Consider the following 24,294-nt stretch of genomic DNA (forward strand, 5'->3'; position numbering starts at 1 on the left):
GGTTCACTCTGACCCGGAGTGGTAGTACCTGTTAGGGTCCCAACTATGGGTTAAATAGAAACTGACTTGAAAAAATAAACATATTCTATTTAAAGATTTTTCTTCAAAATCACTGGATTCGGCATTAAATGACCTGAAAAGGGTTGATATGCCATAAAACAAAAACAACCAACCAACACTTGATCCGATTATTCATATCGAGGGACCGTGCGTGATTTATATGTTTTGTTTTATGTAAATTAAACACAGCGCTTACCTGTGAAAATTCCTATTGCAATCAAGATTTCCTTTAATTCATCAAGGTTATTATCAGTCAATATCTTAAAAAAGCCCTCTGTCGATTTTGTCCTTTCAGTTTCCGTGCAGGCACCAATGTCACCAAATGAGGTGCTAGAATAGAAAAAATTATGAATTAGCCAAGAAAAGGAATGTCATCTTCCATCATGATAATGCTCGTCCTATGAATTATCTGTTTTTGCCGGTCAAACCATTGTAATTCATTTGATGCTTCTGATTTAACATTAATAACGGTGTTATTAAAGCTTATATGGAACAGGAAGGAGGGAGAAGCAACCCTAGTAGAAGTTAATGTCCTCACTGATGCTGACTAAAACAGAAGATAACAAAATAGCGAGGTCTTATATGCAACATGTAAACTAACTGGAATCTTATATATCGATCGTACCAGTAATTATAGGAGCAACCGGGCCCGTAAAAAGAGAATTTCAAAACCTACTTGGCGAATATACCCGGCGACCCAAGTGCAAGAGAAATACAAAGAATCGCATTCAAAAAGACGTTTGCAATCTGAAGGATATTTCTCGCTTGAAATAGTGAATCTCTGGCATACGGGAGGATGCCGCATCCCAATTAAAAAGCAAGAACAAACAAAAAAACAAAAAAACAAAATGAAAATAAAATTGGAGGTATGTTAAGAATTACGAATGCATTTATGACTTTTTGTTTCATATTATTAAAGCATTATGGCGTTTGAAAAATTTGATCTCAATCGATTCATGAATTTAGAAATTATAATTATTCAAATGAAGCTACAGTGTATTCTTTTAATCCCACCATAGCAGCAAAAACCCACCCCATCATTGTAAAGGCCCATTGATGGCCTCTTTGCCTCATACCGCTTGCCTTTGAAATTCCCTCCTTACCCCCTATTTTACCGACCGTACTAACATACAGAAATTTAAATTTAATGTGAACAGATACCTCATTGCAAGCTCCCTACACAAATCTGGTCACTATCAGAGTAGCCTCTTACGCCTCAGTGACAATATACCTTGTTCGGAGATAACGTGTATATTCATATTGAAGATTGTATTAAAAATGTAAATGTTACGAGTAAGGGTTGTATAAAAAAACTGGAATTGATGAAACAAATGAATACAAAATGAAAAACGAATTCGATTTCTAATAAAGTTTTTGTCTTGTTTTTTTTTTTGTTTGTTTGTTTTATTATTTTATTGTTGAAACTAATGAATAATTGATTAGTTGAATGAATCAAAGATGGTTAAAGAATCTCCCCTGGGGGAGTTGCAGAATTCATTTAATGGGGATGCGCCGGTTGTGTTGTTTATTATTTACACGGGGATTAACAATGGAGAAGGAAATTTTATTCATTTTTATTTAGTTGCATTCGTCTCGCGCCATTAGTTTGAGAATACTTACGAGGCCACGAGCCCGTTTGTTGTTGATGGTGTTTCTATGGAAACGATGTTGCGTGTGGGCATCATGGTAATCAATGGTTTTAGGGCAGAGTCTCTCTCTCTCTCTCTCTCTCTCTCTCTCTCTCTCTCTCTCTCGTTCTCGCTCTCTCTCTATATATATAGCTTTATATATATACAGCTTTATATATATATATATATATATATATATATATATATATATATATATATAAATATATATATATATAAATATATACATATATATGTATACTAGACTACCCGTGACCCGTTGGGTCAGTATATTATATTAGCTATTGAATTAATGTATGAGCATGACACTTGTGACGTAAAGAAAATAGTTTTTTGTGACATAACAGAAACATTTCTATGAAAGTATATTAAAATGAAAAAGAACATAGATAGATTTCTATGAGTCATTCTGTTTATAATTGTTTATTTTTGAAAAAAAAAAAACTTACAGCCATTGAATTATAAGTTGCGTTAAAATAACTTAAACATAATACGGAAATGAACGATGTAAAAAAAAATGCAGAAAGTATTAACAATTGTTTATTTGGATAATTTAAAACGCAAAAAAAAAAAAAAATTTAGGCCGCTGAAAACGTGCACATTAAAAAAAAAATACGTTGTCAACAGGTCAAAGTTGATTTATTTGTGAGAAAAATGCGACAGTATAGTTGTAATATAGAATAGTTGCAAAACATCCCCTAAGGGGTCAGTATGTTATATTAACTATGGAATTAATGTATGAGCATGACACTTGTGACGTAAAGAAAATAGTTTTTTTGTGACATAACAGAAACATTTCTATGAAAGTATATTAAAATGAAAAAAAAATATAGATAGATTTCTATGAGTCATTCTGCTTAGAGTAGTAGTTGTAGGGAAAATACATGTCAACCAGTAGTAGTAATAGTAGGATAAGGAAGAGGAGGCGTAGTAGTAGCAGTAAGAGGAGGAAGAAGAGGCGTAGTAGTAGTAGTTGTAAAGAGGAGAAGTAATAGTAGTAGCAAGAAGTGGAGGCAGAGTAGTAGTAGTAGTAGTAGTAGTAGTAGTAATAGTAGGAGGAGGAGGAGGATATTGCGCAAGCAAACAACCAAGAACGACAGAGTTTTAGTATTATATATATATATATATATATATATATATATATATATATATATATATATATATATATAAAATGATATAAAGTTACCTTCACGTAACAACAATAAAATCCCAAAGAAATGAGCACAGGTCTCAGGTTTCATAGTCAGTTTTATTTTGTGATCGTTTCCGCTTAAGTTCCCGCCAGGTGATATCTCTTCCCACTCCCGTGGTATCTATCCGTACTTTGTCACGGAATCATTAGGGTTAGCAGTGTAGCAGCAAATTGTCCATTAATGACTGCCATTGAAATTTCAGAATTTCTAAATAATTTCACTGAAACCAATGTATTAAGAACGTTGTTAAGGGGTAGGCAACTTATGCCCCGTGCGCCAACAATGGCGCGTTTTACGACTATAAGTGGCACACTGAACTCGAAGAAATAATCACCAAAAAGCATACATATATATATATATATATATATATATATATATATATATATATATATATATATATATATATATATATATACTAGCATTTCAGCGTTGCCCGGGTGTTTGAAGGTGTATGCTGAAAACAAAAAGCGGTCAATTTTTTATGACCACTTAACATTTATTGTTTGGGGCTGAAATCTAGTTATTAAGTTAGATGCATGTCCAAGGAACCTTTATCTAAAATTTCAAGTGTTTAGACCCAAAATTGTGGAAGGAGTTTGGTAGAGTTCTCACAGGTCAAATCGTTAAACTTTGACCCCTTAACAGCCAAATATCTGGCGGAAAACCGATCACATCGATTTTCCCAAATCTCAGTACCCTGTATATCAAATTTCGAGTCTGTAAACTTAAAATTGACAGAGTTATTGCGTAGGGAAATGTACACACATAGACAGACACATACACAGACACGTTCACTTTTATATATATACTAGCGAGGGGTACCAAAATCAAAACTCCGGGGGGAGGGGTTAAAATAAAAAAAAAATTTTGGTAGGTAAGTATGAGGATCGAACCCGAAGCCTTGAGGCAAAGTTGTAAATTAAAGTGTGAAAAAAAAGAGAGTGGGACGGTTTTAACCACTGGGCCACCGCGAGATGCAAACGGAAACACGTTTGAATTTATTTAATTACTTGGACTTGGCAGGTGCACGTTTTAATGACTTAATGAGGTCAAGTTTGATTGCGGGATAGCATTTCATTTACTGCGGAAACGCTGTTTTTTTTTTGTTTTTTGTTTTTTTTTTCCCCCCAAGATGTTATAGGAAAAAGACTAACCCACATGCGGCGAGCGACAAATGTTGAATATTTATCTTCCCGAAGTCGAGCAAATTAAATAGACAGGCGAGCTCCGTTGTTAACTGTGAGATATTACGATTTATATGTGAAATAAAAAGTTTTAAGAAGTTGTGAACCGACCGACCGCTTCTCTGAAAGAAGCCTTTTGTAGACATACAGAAAAAGCGAACACACACACATACATACATATATACATACATTTTCGCTTTTATATATATATATATATATATATATATATATATATATATATATATATGTACGAAGGAAAGCACAAACCAGCAGTCAGAAAGCGACATTAAACGAACCCACTGTTGAATCCGCCCTCTTCTGCTGTTTGTGTTTGTTTACAATATCACGTCAGCTGATATTTGAACTTGACAATTAATACTCTGAAAAAGTCACTTCTGATTAATGTTTAGTTTTAAAATATACGAGAGAAGAAATGATTGCGGCAATTTTAAATAGTACTCTTATTTAATTGGAAATTGATCTCATTAAAAATAAAAAAAAAAAATGGTGAGGACATCCGGGCTTGAACCCGGGATCATTCGATCCGTAGTCGAATGCTCTACGGTTGGGTCATCTCTCCAGATGTCAATAATTCTTTTTCTTAAAAAGAAATCATTGCTAACATTTTATTTTCTCCTTTGCCGGTGTAACGTATAAAAATTCCCCTGTAAAAAATGTTTTCATTTTTTTTATCAATAAGAAGAAAATATTTTAAAGATCGGATTTTTTAGATTTATCGGATGAATTTCTGTACAAAGAATATCTAAGAACAGTGCACGATATATAAATTACCTTTGTGTGAAATTTGCAAAAGATATGTGTGTGTGTGTGTGTATGTGTGTGTGTGTGTGAGAGAGAGAGAGAGAGAGAGAGAGTTCCTCGTAGGCCTCGTAGGCTCAACCGTTTCGAAATCTACGAGGAAGAAACTCACACACACAAAGTGTTTACAAGTGTTTTTGATATAGATATACATAAGAATACTTTGATAAGTATGTTTTAAGTTAAAAGGGATGATATAATAAAATTGTGGGGTCTGCGTTCGCGCCTGGCCTCCATAGAATGGAAATAAGCACAAACTTTAATAAAAACTTTTCATATCTATATGCGTAAGTATACTTTGATAATTATGTTTCAGTTTGAAGAAATATGGTATAATAAAATTATGGGGTGTTCGTTCGCACCTTACCTCCATAGAATGGAAATATGTCACAAAGTTTAACAAGTTTTTTTTTTTAATATAGATCCACAGAATATTGCGATAAGTGTTTCAGTGTGAACAGGTATGGTATAATAAATTATGGGATTTATCTATTTTATTTTTACTTTCATCATATTTTGCTTTGGTTTTGATACCCCAAATTCGAAGCTATCTCATTACAACCTTTCCTTTTCATAGCCTATCATACTTTCATAAATCAGAGTCTATTTTCTGTAGGCTTTTTTTGAACCCCGTCAACGACACGTACTTTTGCTAGTATATATATATATATATATATATATATATATATATATATATATATATATATATATATATATATATGATTTTCAGAATGTGAGAGATTGTATATAATAAATTCCACAGCCAAACAGCGTCGCAGCCCACAGGAATTTATTATTTATATATATATATATATATATATATATATATATATATATATATATATATATATATATATATATGAGAGAGAGAGAGAGAGAAAGAGAGATCAAATCACAGTCCGCTTAAACCACACACACAAAAAAAACAATTGAGAATTATTAGCAATTTTATAAATAGACATAAAATCTGACTAAACAAGTTAAAAGAAACGTGTCTTTCTTAGTAGCTATTTACTTTCCTCTCTATGGGGGCGGAGTTAATTATTATTATAGTTTGGGAGTGCGCATACGAGGCAAGAAATAAAATGATAACTATATTTTTCTAACAAATGAATTTTGCGTTGTTGTTTTCTAACTGACGAGAAATGTTTTATTATTTTATAACAGTTTTGAAACTATTTGTATTAAATTTCGTTTTAATCCAGGTTGTCATCGATGGTCGTACATCCAAACAATATGATATAAATGCAGGAGTGCCTCAGGGGTTTATCCTTGGGCCTCTGTTATTTCTAATATTCATAAATGGCCTCCCTGCAAAAATTGTCTGTGAGATGGGTATATATGCTATAACCGACACGACAGGAAAACAAATGAACACATATCTAGAGAAGTGGCAAAAACGCTAGAGGATGACCTCCGATCTGTAGTGGAATGGGGACATAAATGGATGGTCACATTCAATGCTGCTAAGACTAAACTTGTTTCCTTCAATAACTACAAGAAACCTTCTCTACCACTTATAGCAATGGCCAAATACTCTTTATCTGAAAGCACGCCCTTTAAACTCCTCGGCCTAACGTTCACAGGAAACATGAGTTGGAACAATTACATTGAGAGCATTGCCAGAAACGCTGCGAAAAAGGTAGGTTATCTCTACCGTGCTAGAAAGCTACTAACGCCCGAAAGTATCCTGTACGTCTATAAGGCCACCATTCGCCCATGTATGGAGTATTGTTGTCATATTTGGGTTGGTGCGTCTGCTACTAGTCTCTCACTCCTAAACAAGGTTCAAAAGAGAGTCGCCAACCTGATAGGTCCTGAACTGTCATCTAAGCTTCAGCCTCTGTCCCATCGACGTAATGCAGCATCCCTCTACCTGTTCTACAAGTATTGCAATGGTGAATGCTCTGACGAACTGCAAGCACTTGTGTCCCCTCGACGTAATAACCCCCGACAAACCCGACTAGCAGCAAAATCCCACCCCTTCACAGTTGAGATCCCTAGATGTAAGAGAGCCTTCTACTCCAGTAGTTTCTTCCTCAGAACCACTGGACTTTGGAATTCCCTTCCGAGTTCCTGCTTCCCCAACTGTACTGACATGCAGAAGATCAAGTATAATGTGAACCGACATCTTGCTGCCCAACTCCCCACATAGTACCTTATAGTATCTTATGTCCATGATAGTAGCCCCTACAGTAACGTTGCAATGTGCCTTGTTTGGGGGGAAATGCAATAAAAAAATAAATAAATAAAAAGTGTCTTTAATATATACGTTAATAAATATTTTTACGTGCATAACAGTTATCCGCTACATCTACTCGAGAAAGAAAATGACTAACGATGGAGATCTCCTCTTTGAGATAAAGATAGCATGAGGATGGGTAGCTTTGGGGAAAGTGGGGAATATTATGAGAAGCCGAAAAGCAAATATGTCAATCAAAGGGAAGATGTTTAATGAATACGTACTACTTGTGATAATTCACGGTAGTGAAACATGGGCCCTGACAACTCGCCAAGGTGAAATCTTGGCAGTAGCACAAAAGAAGATGGAAAGGATAATGTTAGGCATCACTCTACAAGAGAGAAAGACAAACATCTGGATCCGCCAACAAAGAAGAGTTATTGACATCAATACCGCCATCAAAACATCCAAACACAGATGGCCAGGACACGTAGCCAGACAACATGACAACAGATGGTCCATCAGGGCAACGGAATGGACACCTCGTGAACATAAGAGGTCAAAGGGAAGACCAAGAAAAGATAGAGGGACGACCTGATATAACTCATGGGTCCCACATAGCAGCGGATAGTTCAGGACAGAGTTAGATTGCTAAAGTCCACAGAGGGGTTCCTTATTGAGTGATAAAACTCTTATCGATTGATTGATTGATTGATTGAACAGTTATCCATGGACACGTGTTTCTGTCGATCAGTTATGATCAGCGTAAATTTGTTTTGTTTTTTTGGGGTTTTTTTTTTGTTTTTTTTTGACAATGTAGTTATGGGTTCGATCCTTGTTATATGATATATTACATATGTGAGATAGTGCCATGATGTTAGTTAAACAATAATTACACCTGTATTACAATTGTATATGCATATCGAAAAATGTATTAAAAATGTGAATGTTGCGAGTATTTCTTTTTAAACGGTTGAATTAAAAAATAGAATTGGAAAAAAAGGTGGTTACAAAGTGAAAAACGAATTCACTTTCTAATAACGTCTCCGCCTTCTTTTTCTTTTATTGTTCAAACCAATGAATAATTGATAAGTTGATTGAATCAAAAAGTGTTTACAATATCCCCCGGGGTTTGCACAGTTGGTTTGATAAGGGGCTCGGCGGCTGCGTTTCTATTACGGTGCTCAGAAATAAAGAAAGAAGTTTTATTTATTTATTTTTATTCATTTGCATTCATCTCGCATCGTTAGTTGGGGAATACTTACGAGACAACGAATGTTTTTGTTGCTTATTTTGTTTCCATGGAGACGATGTCGCGTGCGCGCATATGATAAGCAATGGTGTTCCTATTTACAATGCCTCCCCACGGGACAGAGTTAGACACCAGGGTCGTTTTTTAACGTGGAGAAAAGGAACAAAAATAAAAATTGTCTCAGTCGTGAAAGACTTCTCCTCCACTGACAGAGAACAAGAAATTGAAGTGCAGCATCTGAAGAACAGATACTACACGGTATTTATTTGCTCCCCCACCGAGCAAATTAGGCACAAGGCCGATTTTTAATGTGAGGAGTGAAGGGGAAATGGGGACCAGGTATTTATTTGCTCCCCCACCGAGCAAATTAGGCACAAAGCCGATTTTTAATGTGAGGAGTGAAAGGGAAATGGGGACCAACTCCCCGGGGGAGTAGGGGAGCTGGATAGTGACACTTGGTATGTAGGGTTGCCCCTACATTGACCAAGGTCTTATCTGTGGGGTCGCCCCCACATAGGATCTTTGCTTGCAGTATCTGCAAAAAAAAAAATCTTTTCTAGTGACCACCCTGTACAATGCAAGAAGCAGGTGTCGCATTACTAAGTGTACCAGAATTTTTGTAGGAATTTTTGACACCCCTAACACGAAACTGCAAATAAGATATAAAAAATTCGTAATTTCTCTTTTAAATGTGGGTTGTTTATTTTCTTTATGGATTATACTTCCAAAATAAACTATTAAAGTTGTATAAAAAGTAATAGAAATATTTAAAAAAAAAAATAGTAATGAAATTAATTGAATGTTACGAGTTCAGTATTTTTCAATTTTTAAACTTTAAAAATCTATCAAAATTTTTCTATTGATTCTATTTTTACGATATTTTCAGGGTCAATGTGAAATTTTATGCTCTTTCCAATAAACCGAATATAATATTTTAGACAAACGTTTTTTTTAATTCACGCCCCCCCTCCATTTTCAAATGTCTATTAAATATATATTTAAATAAATAAATAAATTAATTAAATAAATATATAAATAATTAATTTATGTACCAAAGTTTTATATATCACAAATTGAAGATAAAAGATCAATAAATAATATATTCAAATTTAAAACAAACAAAAAAGTAGTGTTTTTTTAGAAATTTACCTGTAAAGTCCGAAGTTTAAAACCTTTTTTTTTTTTTTAAACCCACGTTGTTTGTTTTTGTGTTTTTTTAATGAAACCTTGGTCCTTGCTCCTTTAATTGAAAAAAGAAATTAGAGCTTGAATGACATTTTTCGAGGAGTTATAAGCTTCGAAAGATAGCAGATGGAATTATTCAATAGTTTTCACGAAATTTCTGACACTGCTATCGCATTACTGGATGGAGATTGCGTTAGATGTTCAACCGATTCAAAACATGGCGGAAGCTAAAGAGTACACAATGTGAATCTCCTCGAGACTGTCCGTTCGTCGAGCAATTCTGATTGATGTAGGGAAACTTAGCAAAAAGAAATTATATTAGCTTTTCTTCTTTACTCCTATAAATTTGATGGGGCGGGGGGGTATATTAATATTCATATTAAAACTTTTTCTCTTTATTTAAAAAGAAAATACAGCTTTGTTATGTATGGGTCGTTGAATTGCATTTATCTGCAAAAGATCTAGTTAATTTGCATATCCTTTTAAACATTCATTTTAATTAATTCCCTATTAGTTTTATTTGGCTTTCCTATAGGATGATCATCTTTAGTTAACTATTACGTGTACTTATATTCATGCAGATATTCTACATGATTTATATTTACATAATATTTGCGTAAAAAGTTTATAGTAAATGCAAAATTGTTTCAATATATATATATATATATATATATATATATATATATATATATATATATATATATGTATGCGTGTATATATTTTTGTTTAAAAAGTTTTGCTTACCAAACACCTTCGTTAGTTTATGGTCTACAGATATGAAACTTAATATATAGGGTATTGTGGAAAAACAATTCATGCGTTCCTTTGTTTAATGTTTGTCGAAAAGCACTTCTTGTGTTCTTGTGTCCCCTTTGTTTAACGTTTGTCGAAAAGCACTTCTTGTGTTCTTGTGTCCCCTTTGTTTAACGTTTGTCGAAAAGCACTTCTTGTGTTCTTGTGTCCCCTTTGTTTAACGTTTGTCGAAAAGCACTTCTTGTGTTCTTGTGTCCCCTTTGTTTAACGTTTGTCGAAAAGCACTTCTTGTGTTCTTGTGTCCCCTTTGTTTAACGTTTGTCGAAAAGCACTTCTTGTGTTCTTGTGTCCCCTTTGTTTAACGTTTGTCGAAAAGCACTTCTTGTGTTCTTGTGTCTTCTTTGTTTAACGTTTGTTGAAAGCACTTCTTGTGTTCTTGTGTCCCCTTTGTTTAACGTTTGTCGAAAAGCACTTCTTGTGTTCTTGTTTCCCCTTTGTTTAACGTTTGTTGAAAAGTACTTCTTGTGTTCCCTTGTTTAACGTAAAATGATCGCGCATGAAAATGTTACAGTATAAAAAAAAGAAAACAAAACACAATTAAATAAATAAAACTTACATCGCACTCTGAACGGTCGAAAAATCTGCCTTTGATGCAAAACAAATCAACTCTCTAGTAATGATCGACATGTTTAGACTTAAATTTTCTTGATTTTTAATGTATTCTATCCATTTATCACTTCGTGTAGAAACCTGAAATTATAAGGAAATACGTGGATGATATAGTTTGCTTCAAGCATTATGTGTAATGTATAAAGTTAAAGCTTGTGGAATTTCTTTTTTGCCTTCCCGATTTGAAGTTAATTTTTTTAATTGACGTGAACACAAGGATACTTCAATTAAAAGTCAAATATGAACAGTTAAAATTATAGAGGAATAAAAGGCGAAGCAAATGAGGTATAAACTGTTTAAACAGTTACATTCAATTTAGCTTAAAGTTGCGGTTTTTGAAAAAAATGACAAGTGCGGACTTTCTTTTTGGCGCCACTGTATATATTATGAAAATTTTGGAAATAATATTCCAACCTGATAAAGATATGAATAAAAAACAAACCAAAATTATATGTTTATCAACGTTTTGTCTTTATTTAAAGACTTCCTCGGGATGATTGATTTGAAGAAATAAAATTCAAGTACAATGTTTAGAAAATATACTTGTTCTGTTTTTAATGTGAAATGGAGGTTGCTGTTCCATTTCTGAACGAGGAAAAGCTGTTGGCATTTAATGTGTGTATAGCGTTATGGCATGGAGTGAGTGAGTGAGTTGGTTGTTTTTGTTTTACGGCATATCAACCCTTTTCGGGTTATTTAATGCCGAATCCAAAGATTTTGAAGAAAAATATTTTTAATAGAATATATTTGTTGTTTTCACATCGGTTTCCATTTAACCCATAGTTGGAACCCTAACAGGTACTACCACTCCGGGTCAGAGTAGACCTGGGAGCAATGGTAATTAAAGGGTGGCTCCACACTCCCCAAAGCCCACAAGCTGGAGCCTCACCACTGGATATAGTTTAAGGTCATATCCAGGACCCCCATTGAGGGACTTTTACCCTCTGCAGGGGGGGGGCAGTCGGCGTATTCTAATGCCCCACCGACAGGGCTGTGAGTGAGTGAGGGGTTTTAATACCGGTAATAAAAATTTAAAAAAAATACAGTCATAAATTAATATAAAACAAAGAAACACTCATTTTATTTCATTCTCGTTCTTATAAGTTTGAACACTAGTTGTGTTTCGAAGTAAATAAACGCTTTAAAATAAGGGTTGTCTGATGCTTTAAGCCATGCCCTTATTCGCTGAACCGTCCGGATTTGCATTTTGAGAGTGCTGGCAATGGTCTTATTGTCATAATTGTGATCGGTAGAGAGCATGAGTTGTACAACGGCGCATCTCCGACCACGCTCATTTAACATTGTGTCCCTTTCAGACATGATAGAAGCCTCCTATCGCTCTTGGGATTTGTACACAACTGGCCAACTAGTAGATGATTTTCTACAATAGAAGAAAACTGGTTTTCATCTAACGGAAATGGAATCATGTCGTCTTTTCTAGGGCGAAAATTTTATCGTTCCACCCTGTGCTGCAGATACTGAGTCTCTTTGAATTCTCCAATCACAGCTTTTCGTTTTGACATGAAGCTGCTGATCCTGACTGGTTTCCTACTAGTGTTGGGACGATTAATCGGAATCGGACTCGAAAATCAGAAAAATCGAAATAATTGAGGGTATCAAAATCGGCATCGGAATTGGAAGAATTCGTATGATTTTCCGATGCCAAAACGCTTCTTTTAATTATCTTTTTTTTATTTGATTTTGTTTAAAGCTAAATCTTCCATTGCTGGTAATAATGATAAAACAATAAATATCTATTGATTTTAAGCCACCAGTGAAGCTAAAATCAATAGATCGTTCCCCACAAGTATATTTTACGTTTAGGAAAATATCTGCACATTTAACATGTGTGTTTTTACGGTAATCAGAGAAAAAATACCACTATATAGTTAGGTTGTTCTTGGCTTTTGGGCCGGGATCAAAGTGTAGTATATGTTCTGCAGATGCTGCACTTAAGATAATTTGTACCAGTCAATGGAGGGGAAACCCTCTATACTGGGACAATTATTATTTTTGGTAACCAGAGTGCCCCCTTTATGCCTACTTTTAGGGGAGCTGGTTTTTACCCCACAGTAAAAAGCGGCCTTTTGCCTAATTTGTTTTGGTGGGGAAGCAAATAAATACACTATATAGTAAAATATTTAGAGATTTATAAAGAATCGAAATCGGAATCCGTAATTGTATCGGAATCGGGAAAAATATTGGAATCGTCCCATCACTAATTCATACTACCATTTTTTTGTACCTTGAATTCTTTACAATTCAAAGATTCTCCAGCTGGATTGGTGCTGCTAATTTTTGCTTGGAACAACTATATTTAAGAATCACAACTTGATAATTTTCTTTTCCTTACTATTTTCTATTACGAGAATTGCCCTACAGTCAAGGAATTTTACAACGATAATTACGTATATTAAAACGATATTACATATATTAAATGAAATGAGGGTTTACTTTTTGACAGCATCCTAACTCCCTTATTTTGACTGTTACTCCTCACATTCCATGAGTGACAGAATTGTGGTTTTCTAGATCTAACTAACTCTTATCATTGGCTAGTTTTATTTTTTCCCCCCCTGGAGTGGTATTTTTTATAACCTTATATTAAGTGGTTTCATGCCTTGCCTGGGGAACTTCAATTAAAAAAAAAATTAAACGAATGTTATGAAGCTTTATTCTGTTCCATATAACGAGCATTAATTAAACGAAAGAGTTCTCAATAAGGGGAGATAATAGGCAACAAGATCATTATAATAACTAATTCATACTTACTTTATTAAACGAAGCCATAGCTGCATCTTTCAGCACTTGAGCCTCTTTTACAAGCCTTTTCAAATCGTCTGTAGTGAAACTGCCTAAAATGGAAAAGTATACATTATCTATCTCTCTATCTATTTATCTATTTATCTATCTATCTATATATATATATATATATATGTATATATATATATAAAAAAAAATGTATATATGTAAAAATATTTTTAACCTTTATATATCTAATTTTAAATAAGAATGTAAATATACTAAATACTAATCATAGTGGGGGTGATAAGTAGTTAAATGGATTAATCCTAATCTTATAAATACAAGACTGATAAATTAAAAAAATAAAAAATGTATCCATTTTAAATGTGGAAATTGATGAATCGCACAGGTAAGAAATTCATTTTTATAGTATGAAAAGGTTAGTAATTGCAATTAAGAATAGGAAATTGGATCAAATGTTTCTAACATGTCTTCTTCCTAAGATTAAGGGTGGTGGTGTTTGATCAACACCGCTGGGAGCCATGATGTAATATACTGTTTTGTTTTTAAATCCCCGAAACAGTGTTTCATGGTAAACAACTGATGATCCCTTGAAAAATACATTATTGGTATTATAGTAAATTCGAGAGCGGGTTGATGCAGTGATGGCAGGTGATTAAATGACTTACTGACTAGATGGTTTTCTAACGAATGATAAAAAATATTTTTTTGTATAGTTTTAAAGGTTAAAAACTTCCAAGACTAATTTAGCTGAAAAAATGCGAAGCTCGCGGTTTGTTTACAAACAAACGTTTGAGCCGTCTACGAGCGGCGGACGGATGTTTATTTAAATAGACATTCGGACAGATTAATTTACGGCCACCGCTTCCGTAGTCAGGGGGTAGAACTGCCGACTGTCATCACGACGGTTCTAGGTTCGATCCTCGGCTTGGGATAGGTGTTAGTCTAGCGGCACTGATGAGTTGTGAAACAACGAAACAGATCTGTATGTCGATGACTACAATATATTTTATAAAGCCCCCCTCTTGGGTTGAGCACTATCGTAAATAATCTCACTCGCCACTTAATTTAGCTGAAAAAATGCGAAGCTCGCGGTTTGTTTACAAACAAACGTTTGAGCCGTCTACGAGCGGCAGACGGATGTTTATTTAAATAGACATTCGGACAGATTAATTTACGGCCACCGCTTCCGTAGTCAGGGGGTAGAACTGCCGACTGTCATCACGACGGTTCTAGGTTCGATCCTCGGCTTGGGATAGGTGTTAGTCTAGCGACACTGATGAGTTGTGAAACAACGAAACAGATCTGTATGTCGATGACTAAAATATATTTTATATATATATATATATATATGATCTCCCTCCTCTCTCTCTCTCTCTCTCTCTTATTAGCAGGGTGGCCCGACGTTGCCCGGGATTGAATGATGATCAACGAATGTTTCACACTCCCATATTTTTTATTGTCATCGAAATCGGTGAAATGCCCATTTTTCAATCAAATTGATCGATTGCCTGCTCTAATTTGGGATCCATCGCGATCCCCTGAAGGAAGCTTCACATGCTCCTTGCAGTGACTTAGTTCACAATATATTGTAGTCTACATTGCACTGTAGAGAATCTACTGTTGACTTTAATAAATTATTTTTATATAATGGCTTGAATTTAAGTTTAATATGAAAAAGTCAATTATCATGGTGCAATTGTGCTTCAAATAGAAACATTCATTTCGAACGCGCCTCTGTCGTATCAAAGAACCCACTGTTCATTTTACAGGTCGGGTCTTTTAATTTGTGTGGTAATAAAACTTCTCAAATGCATTTGTAATGTTAGGTTGTTGTAAGGTGTTAACTTTGGTCAAAATCACCTGTTCTTTCTTTCATCGGATTTTTTTGATTATCAGTACTTAGCGAAGATATTCTAAGATAAAACCTATGTAAGAACACTACCAGGTCATAAAGAACTTTTTTGGTGAAATTTCATAAAAATCGGCCTAGCCGTTTTCAAGTCCATAGACACACAGACAGACAGATACACAGACAGAGAGATATGTGTTATATCTCCCCTCTTTTTGAAATAGAATACGATTATGAATATCCCCGGTATCAAATAATCCTCATACACCGTGAAATTTACTACATGTAGAGAAGATATAACATATGAGAAATAAAAGACAAGGTCAGACATTTAAAACCATTGGCGTAGACCTGACATCAGACTGCTTCAGTCACGGTATGTTCTACGTCTCCATCAGCCGGACAGGAAGTTCAGAAAAAACTCTATATTCTGGCTCCAAATGAAAGAAGCAGAAATGTAGTTTACCATGGGGCTCTTCAATGAAAAGTTCTACAAAAGGATATGATGAAAAACTGATATGATTTGCTTGTGGTATGTTTTCAGTGTTCAATGTGTTAGATAAGATTTAAGCATCGAGTTGAAATTTACTTCCCTCTTACAATATCCACTTACTGAAAAGGTGCCCACAAATCGCGTACCTAAGTGTGCAGAAAATTCCCGTGCGATGCGGGTATCTTTGCTAGTTCAATATAAGAATGATCGTATTTTTTTTTTCGATATTCATGATGAGACCCGAATTCTGTAAATAAAAACAGAAAAAGTTAAAACTATAAATGGTCTGAAAATCCATCTTCTGGAAATAGGCTTCGATTATGAACATCTCCAGTATCAAATAATCCTTATACACTGTGAAATTTACTTTATGTATGAAAACCAAAGAGAGAAGATATAACATATGAGAAATATTTGGAATCAAGTCTCCCCTTGCTGTTATTTCAGATTATTTGAAACCATAGCAGCAAGTTTTAGTTTACCCTCTATCAAGACCAGAGGTTTTTGGGAAATATGAATAAAATATAAATACGAAAAGATATATAAATGTTTATATCTTTTCTGTATTTATTTGCTATATGTTGACGTGTAGGAATACAAAAAGTCTTTTGAAAAAAATCGAAAATGTTTCTTTCAAAAGCACGTATTTTCGACACATCTTTCGGTCTTTCTCAGTGTGAATATATATATATATATATATATATATATATATATATATATATATATATATATATATAATAACTTCCACAGCCAAACAACGTCGCACCCCACAAGAGCCATGACAGTCAACGAACTGGAAGTCCAAGGATTGAGTTTCACCCTCATTTGGGTTCATCAGTTAGACTCATCCGAACTCAGGATTCGAAACCCGATATATATATATATATATATATATATATATATATATATATATATAACAACTCTCTTGCGTTCTTTATTACTTTCTTACAATGGTTGCTGGCAGTCCTGAAAGCGGCTTTAATTTCCATACATCTATTACGTTGGAAGCAGAGGAAAAAGTGATTTCTATGCGCAATGGCAGCAGCACATTCTGGAGAGAACCATGGCTGGCTGTTAGGTTTTTGTTGGAACTTTTCGAGGGTATGAAACGGTCTATACCTACAATTAACCATTCCGTCAGGTCTGATACTATAGAGGACACATCCTTTTTAAACATGAAACGTAGAGGTAGATCCGATATAAATGTACGGAAGCTATTCCAGTCAGCTTTAGTGTATCGATATACTGTACGATGGCGATGTACGTCTGGGGACTTATTACATTTCATTTTTATCTTAATTGATACAACAGAGTGGTCGGAAGATCCAAGAGGAGACAGAACAGAAACTGAACATAGTTCAGGGCAAGTTGTGAGAAAATGGTCTCGTAGACTCGCATACTGAATATATATATATATATATATATATATATATATATATATATATATATTACTGAACTGATAATTTTAATTTGGAAATATATATCTTCAGCAACCCGGTAAGTAATAATTACCGCCCATATAAAAAATATATAATAAATTCCACAGCCAAACAACGTCGCACCCCACAAGAGCCATGACAGTCAACGAACTGAAAGTCCAAGACTCGAGTTTCGCCCTCATTTGGGCTCATCAGTTAGACACATCCGAAATCAGGATTCGAAACCCGATATATATATATATATATATATATATATATATCTTATGCGTAGATCATCGTATAACGATTTGATCACTGTCTGTCTGACGTAATGAACATTTAAATTAAAATGTTTAAAATTCAACGCTATTTCACACGGTTAATGGTAGCCGAATGGATACGACCTCCGCTAATCGAGCCAGAGATGTCTCGTGTCGCGGGGTTCGAGTCGTTCGACTGGTAGTAATCGTGACACCCTGCACTGAAGAATCCCGAAAGGATGAAACACTAGTGTCTGTAGGTATTTAATTATTATAGTAAAAAAAAAATAATTATAAATATATATATATTATTGAACTGATCATTTTAATTTGGAAATATATATCTTCAGCAACCCGGTAAGTAATAATTACTGCCCATATAAAAAAAATATTTTTTGTTCATCAATCTTTTATTTTTGCACGCTGTTTTATTTTACTTCGGTCGAAGTTCTCAGAAATCAAGTTGCCCCTTCTTATGTGCCCACACTCGATCTCTATATGCGACACATAAACATTCGAATATTCCATTCTCAAACATTTGAGAACAGAATTTGTCTTTCTCCAAATAACTATTTAGATATATCATAGTACATCTTTCTTGTAGTCCCTTGGTCTTTAATATGAAATCCAGGACAAGAATTTATCTAGTCTGGTGGAGTATCCAGCTTCGTGCTTTTACTTGAAGTAACATCACTTGGAGAAGGGGCGCCGTTCCTCGTAAAAGCCAGTGTTGGATAGCCATACTGAGGAGATCTTATTTGGGCAATGAATACTATGTGATTTTGAATATTTAGTCAGGGCTTATTTCAAAGGAAAAGTACCCTCGAGCCAGGTTGTTCTGGCAAACCCCTGTACAGAGAGACCTTAGGCACTCGAGGACAGTGTCTAGTAGGCATTCAAGTTCTTACCTCTAAGCATTCACGTTATCTATATTTTTTATAAAAATAAAAACTGAATTACGTTATAAATTTACGTTATAAATATCATTATAAATTATGTTGCTATCAAGTTAATTAAATATTATAGTTGTTACGTTGTCGTATCATAAATGAGCGTTTGTTGTATATTGGTTGAAATTGGAATGGAGATGATATATTAAAACGTGTCTATTTATAAAAGATTGAGTGTTTGATTATCTTATCAGAGTTAATGTCGTTTGTGTGTGATCATCTAGTGGTCTTTCTATTACATATGTTCATATGCTGTTATGTGTGAATATGTGTGTGACATGTCATTTGAACATACCTTCTGCCATTTTGTTGGCCCATCTGGAAATTCTCGTCTGGGAGGGAGACTTGATACCTGTTTTTGGGGACGAAGATTTATTTCACACCAAGACAAGAAATTGGTTCTATAGTTTATTTCACTTTCCCAGATGTCTTGCAGAAGGTGGAAAATTAATTTGGCCTGTGTTGTTTTTTTTCTTCTAGGTCTTATTTCTACCACGTCAGCGTTCATTCCCCACCAGCAGTGAAGGGGAGGAGACAACGGCGAAGCCTTCCGCTCTCGTCCAAGTCGCAACCAAATCTCCTCGATTCAACTAACCTGATCACATGATTCACACGCAATCCAATCAGCTGATCTTAACTTCCAGTCAACGTTTCTACACTATAATTCCCACTCTCCCTCTTCCTCTCTCCGCCTCTCTCTCTCTCTCTCTCTCTCCATTCTCTGACATAGTGCTATCGATATCATTATAAAAACACAGTAATCAACGCCTTTATACATTATAGTGATATATATATAGATTATATTGATAACAATATCATTATAAATTATATTGTTTGTCAGGTCATGTCCTATGCTACTGGGACCATGTAACCTAGTATACCTGTCGCATGGTTGGGTTACCGGCGACTAAACCGGTTCCCCCACCAGCCTGTCTGGCGAGGAGGGTGGCTAGTCTCCCAGAAGGATTAAAAACAAGACCTTTCAAAGGGCGTACGAACCCTCCTTTTTTTTTTGGGGGGGGGTCCACGGCCAACTAGCATTATGCATATATATGTGCGTGTGTGTGTGTGTGTGTGTGTGTGTGTGTGTGTGTGTGTGTGTGTGTGTGTGTGTGTGCCTAAAAGCACCGGTCGCATGGGTGGTGTGATTGTTTATAACTAAATGTTTATAATAGGAAGTTTCCCTGGATCTGTGGATGTATATGTTGTTGGGTGGGTGTTTGTAAATATACAGGTGCATCTGTGCATCTATGCGGGTTCATAGAGGCTTTTAAGATGTGTATATGTGTTTATGTATATATTTATACATAGGTGTATGCTGGTTGGTGCATGTATACGGATGTGCTTTTCTGTGTGTTTATGAATATAGGTGCTTGCGGGTATTGTTATCAATATAGTTATATATTTTAGTGTTATAAATATTATTATAAATTATATTTTTATTATTACTATTATTAATTATATTGCTATCAATATCATTCTAAATTATATTGCTAATAATAAAGGTTATTTTAGCAAATAAATTAACAATTTAATAAACAAAACTATCGTAAAATCTGACTTTGACTTGAAAATACTATGAAAAAACCCCCAACTTTTTTAAATTTAATAATCACGTCAAAAAATAACATTTTTACTTGATTAAATAATTCCAAATAAAAAAATAATTTTTGTTTTTATTTAAATATTTTTATTGTGCAATAATTTATCTCAGTTTGAAATATCTTAAACATTAAAAAAAAAACATTGTTAATGAGTTTTTAGTAGAAAAAAAGTCCACTGATGTCGGCTTGTTTCTAGGAATTCGCAATAGGGGCATATGAACGAGGAAAAGCGAAAGTAGAACCAGGGAGACATTTCCTACAGGAGAACCGAATATAGTTATCCCTACTATTATATAAAGTCACAGTGTGTGAGAGAGAAAGTGTTCCCTCGCGGCTGAGCCTATCTTTTGCAAGTTTCACACAAAGCTTACTGATATGCCTGGCAGTGTTCTTAGATATGTTTGGTACATAAATTCATTCGATAAGTACCGAAAATCGAAAAAATTCGATCTTAAAATAGCTTTTCTCTCTTATAGATAAAAAGAATATTTTTTTACAGGGAATATTTTACGTTACACCGATCAAGGGAAATAATAAAATCTCAGCAAATCATTTTTCATTTAAAAAAAGCCCCAGATTTCTTGTCATTTAGAGATGTAGCTCAGTGGTAAAGCATTCGACTACAGATCGAATGATTCTTTGTTTAAGCCCGGATGTACCTCACCATTTTATTTATTTTTTTTTTTTTATTAATAAGTTCAATTTACGATAAAAGAAGAAGTAACATTTAAAATCGCCGCAAATCATTTCTTCATTTACATATTTTTAAGCTAAACATTAATCGTGACTTATTTATTGTCAAGCCCAAATATCAGCTGGCGCGATATTGTACACAAATACAGATGGAATTTGAAGAACGACATTATCATAATTATTATTTAATAATTTAATTTTTTTTTCATTTATTTTATTTATCTATTTTTTATTTATTTATTTATTTTTTTGTTTTTGCAAATTAGTTCACCGACAAATTATTCTTCGTAATATATAATAATTAACATACGCAATCTGCATAAATTAAAATATCATATTTAAGCGTATTGTATGATCGGGTAACGTCGGGCTGCCAGCTAGTACATAATAAATATGATACTGCTGTATCAATTTTACTTACCTATATAAGTCTGCAGTTGATCCAACTGTTGAAACGTATATTCAAAGTCAAGTTTCCAAAGTAATTTGAGTAATTTTTCCAGCCAATTTTCCTGCAGCGTACAGGAAAGCGGTTGGCCAAATTTTGAAAGAATTGCCCTGAAATTTAAGAAAAAACAAGGATTGGTTATTCGTATTGTTTGGATTCTTCAGACTACTGTTCTCATCTTGAGTCTGATTTTCACAACGCTTCGGTCAATGTAACCTCCGACCTTCTTCAGGTGCATTTCCTCAAACTCGAGAATGCTTCTATCAAACTCGGGAACCTAGACAGAATTTTGAACGGACCCATGGCGCAATGGTTAGAGTACTTGGTTAAATTCTGTGGTAAATGTGATAATCTCCTGAAATCTGAAGGTTCAGTTCAAAGTGCGGGCGACTGAAAAATACAATTACGAATTACTTAAGACCTTTATCCAGTCATAGCTGACGGAACGAGAGCATGCTACCCTCGTGAAGTAAATAAAAGTGTTCCGTTCGAAATTCCGTGCAGATTCCCGAGTTCCACAGAAAGATTATCGAATTCGACAAAATACACCTGAAGAAAGTCGGTTGTTACATCGACCGAAATGTTGAGAACAGTATTGTAATGGATCCAAATAAATTGAATAATTTCTTACTTTGTCTTTTTCTTTTTTACCAATTTGTTAGAATCTACAAGAAAACAAAATAAATAACCATTCTTTGAAATGTATAGAAAAATTTTAGCAATGTGGGCTTTCGTAGTTCGAATAGACAACATGGCCGACCGATGCTGACGTCACATGGAAACTTAAAATTGCGAAATGCTGATAGAGGAACGAAATGGGTTTAAATAGTTTGTAGCAGTCACAGATAGCTATTTTCTCTAGCGAATCAATGCCCCCCCTTGAATTCTTTGGCCACAGGCTGACCTATCAGCTAACAAGGCGCATTGATTCATCTACTCCCTAAAAAGTCTTGAGGGAACGTCAGGCAGTCAGAACCGGACCTTTAGTCTAGCAACACCTATCCTCTCCACCCCCTGACCATCGGACATCTCGCTTTAGCATTGACGGCCTCCACCTGGAGACAACTGCTATTAGCTGGGGACGACACAGTACTGGCTGACCGACGACGACCTAAAAAGAACTTTCTTTTCCTTCTCCCTTTTTCGCAGTCCGACCTTTTTCGCAGTCCGACAGGCAAGTTCTTACTTCGTTGTTACTGTTAAAAAGATGTTTGTGTTTCTTTTGTGCCGTGTTCTTTTAATCTATTTTATACGGAAGGTTACCTCTCCTAAAAGTTTTTGACACACAAAAAAAAAGAAAGAAAGAAAACCGATTTTTTTTTTTCAGACAATTTTTTTTACCAAATTTACTTTTGTATGTAACGAGAATTTGAATGAAACAAAGAAAACCTAACACTCATTTTGACAATTATTTTTTCAGATCGTATAAAGTCCTTGTCATAGCCTTCATTTACAATACTTGTTGGACACGTTCTAGGCATAGCCACCTTGTTTTCGGTTAAGCACGGATTAGGGTTAGGGTTAGGATTATAGTTATGATTTGAGGTTACAAGTGATTGTTAGGATTACTATAGTGCTTTCGTATTTTCTGATGTGTGCGCTCATTTTCTTATTTCGCAGTACATGAAATGAAATGTAATTAAAATTTTCAGCATATGCGAGTGAATAAAGAATTGGTTCCACGGCCAGACAAAACCGCAGCTCACAAGAGCCAACAAACCGGAAGTCCAAGACTCCAGTTTCGCCTCATTTGGGCTCACATCCGAACTCAGGATTCGAAACCCGAGCCTCTTGCATGCGAGTCAAGCACTCTACCAACTGAGCAAATGCGCTACACACAAGAAAGTCCTTTTATCTATCATAGATCAAGCAAACTGCAACGAAATCCGACAGTGCAATGAATCTACTTTCGTCTCGAACAAGGGATGTAATCATCGTAATCAGCCTTAACCAAAGTCGATGTCTCACTAGTAGGAATTTTTATACTCGCTAGGGATGTCATCAGGACAAGCAAATAAGTATTTTCAGAATGTGTGAAAGAATATATAATTATTTCCAGAGCCAGACAAAAAAATTAAAATTATATTTTAATGAACGAATCACTTTCAAAAGATTTCGGTAAAAAATTTGTTTGAAAAAAGAGAAACCGCAAAAAAAAAAAAAGTCGGTATTATTTCTTTTTATTTATTTATTTATTTATTGAGTCAAAAACTATTAACACACATTCTGTTCCTATATCCGCATTTCGCAATTTTAAGTTTCCACGTTACATCAGTATCGGTCGGCCATGTTGGTTATTCAACATACGAAAGCTCATATTGCCCAAATTCCCAAATTTCCTTCTCTCTTCTAACGGTCGACAGATGAAGGCATGGCAAATGTACGACAACTATTTCTGCTCAGTCTCTATTCGTGTGATATTTAGGCACGACAAATTAAGGCACGACAACTTAAGGCACGACAAATTGATTCATGGCGCTTTTATTTATTTATTTATTTATTTATTTTGCTAAAACTCTGTGAAACATTACCAAGTTTTTTTTTTCAAACTTCAGGGAACATTTGAAGAATACGAGTCTACATAAACAGAAAAAAATGTCTGTTAATTTTTTTTATTGTATTTTTGTCGTTGTTTTTATAGTATTTATTTATTTATTTTTATTTTTTTAATAGCAAATGTTTACAAAATAATGACAAGTAAATATTTCAACAAGTTACTAAATTCCCCCAAACTCCGACTCGTCAGTCTAAAAAGACTTGTTTATTTTTTACAAAGACTTTTTAGCGAAAAAAAATTTTTTTTTAATTAAAAAAACAGCATGCCGGTCCGTCTTAATTAAAATCGATTGCTTCTTGTTGTTCTTGAT

The 24,294-nt window shown here is 34.5% G+C and overlaps 1 protein-coding gene across 1 annotated transcript in view; it reads right to left on the bottom strand.

Annotated features, from left to right (window-relative positions):
• Window positions 1-24,294, bottom strand: part of LOC145266327 (uncharacterized) — a 231,629-nt gene that overhangs the window by 116,233 nt on the left and 91,102 nt on the right. Inside the window, exons 15-18 of the mRNA XM_080121913.1 lie at window positions 21,401-21,537; window positions 13,716-13,798; window positions 10,891-11,024; window positions 257-390 (exon numbers count right to left, since the gene is read on the bottom strand). Of these exons, the coding sequence (XP_079978039.1) occupies window positions 257-390; window positions 10,891-11,024; window positions 13,716-13,798; window positions 21,401-21,537 (488 nt within the window). The remainder of the gene's footprint in view (window positions 1-256; window positions 391-10,890; window positions 11,025-13,715; window positions 13,799-21,400; window positions 21,538-24,294) is intronic.

The sequence above is a fragment of the Euprymna scolopes genome, chromosome 41 (assembly GCF_053919585.1).
Source record: "Euprymna scolopes isolate OS-2025 chromosome 41, ASM5391958v1, whole genome shotgun sequence".
In the NCBI taxonomy this organism is placed as follows: domain Eukaryota; kingdom Metazoa; phylum Mollusca; class Cephalopoda; order Sepiida; family Sepiolidae; genus Euprymna; species Euprymna scolopes.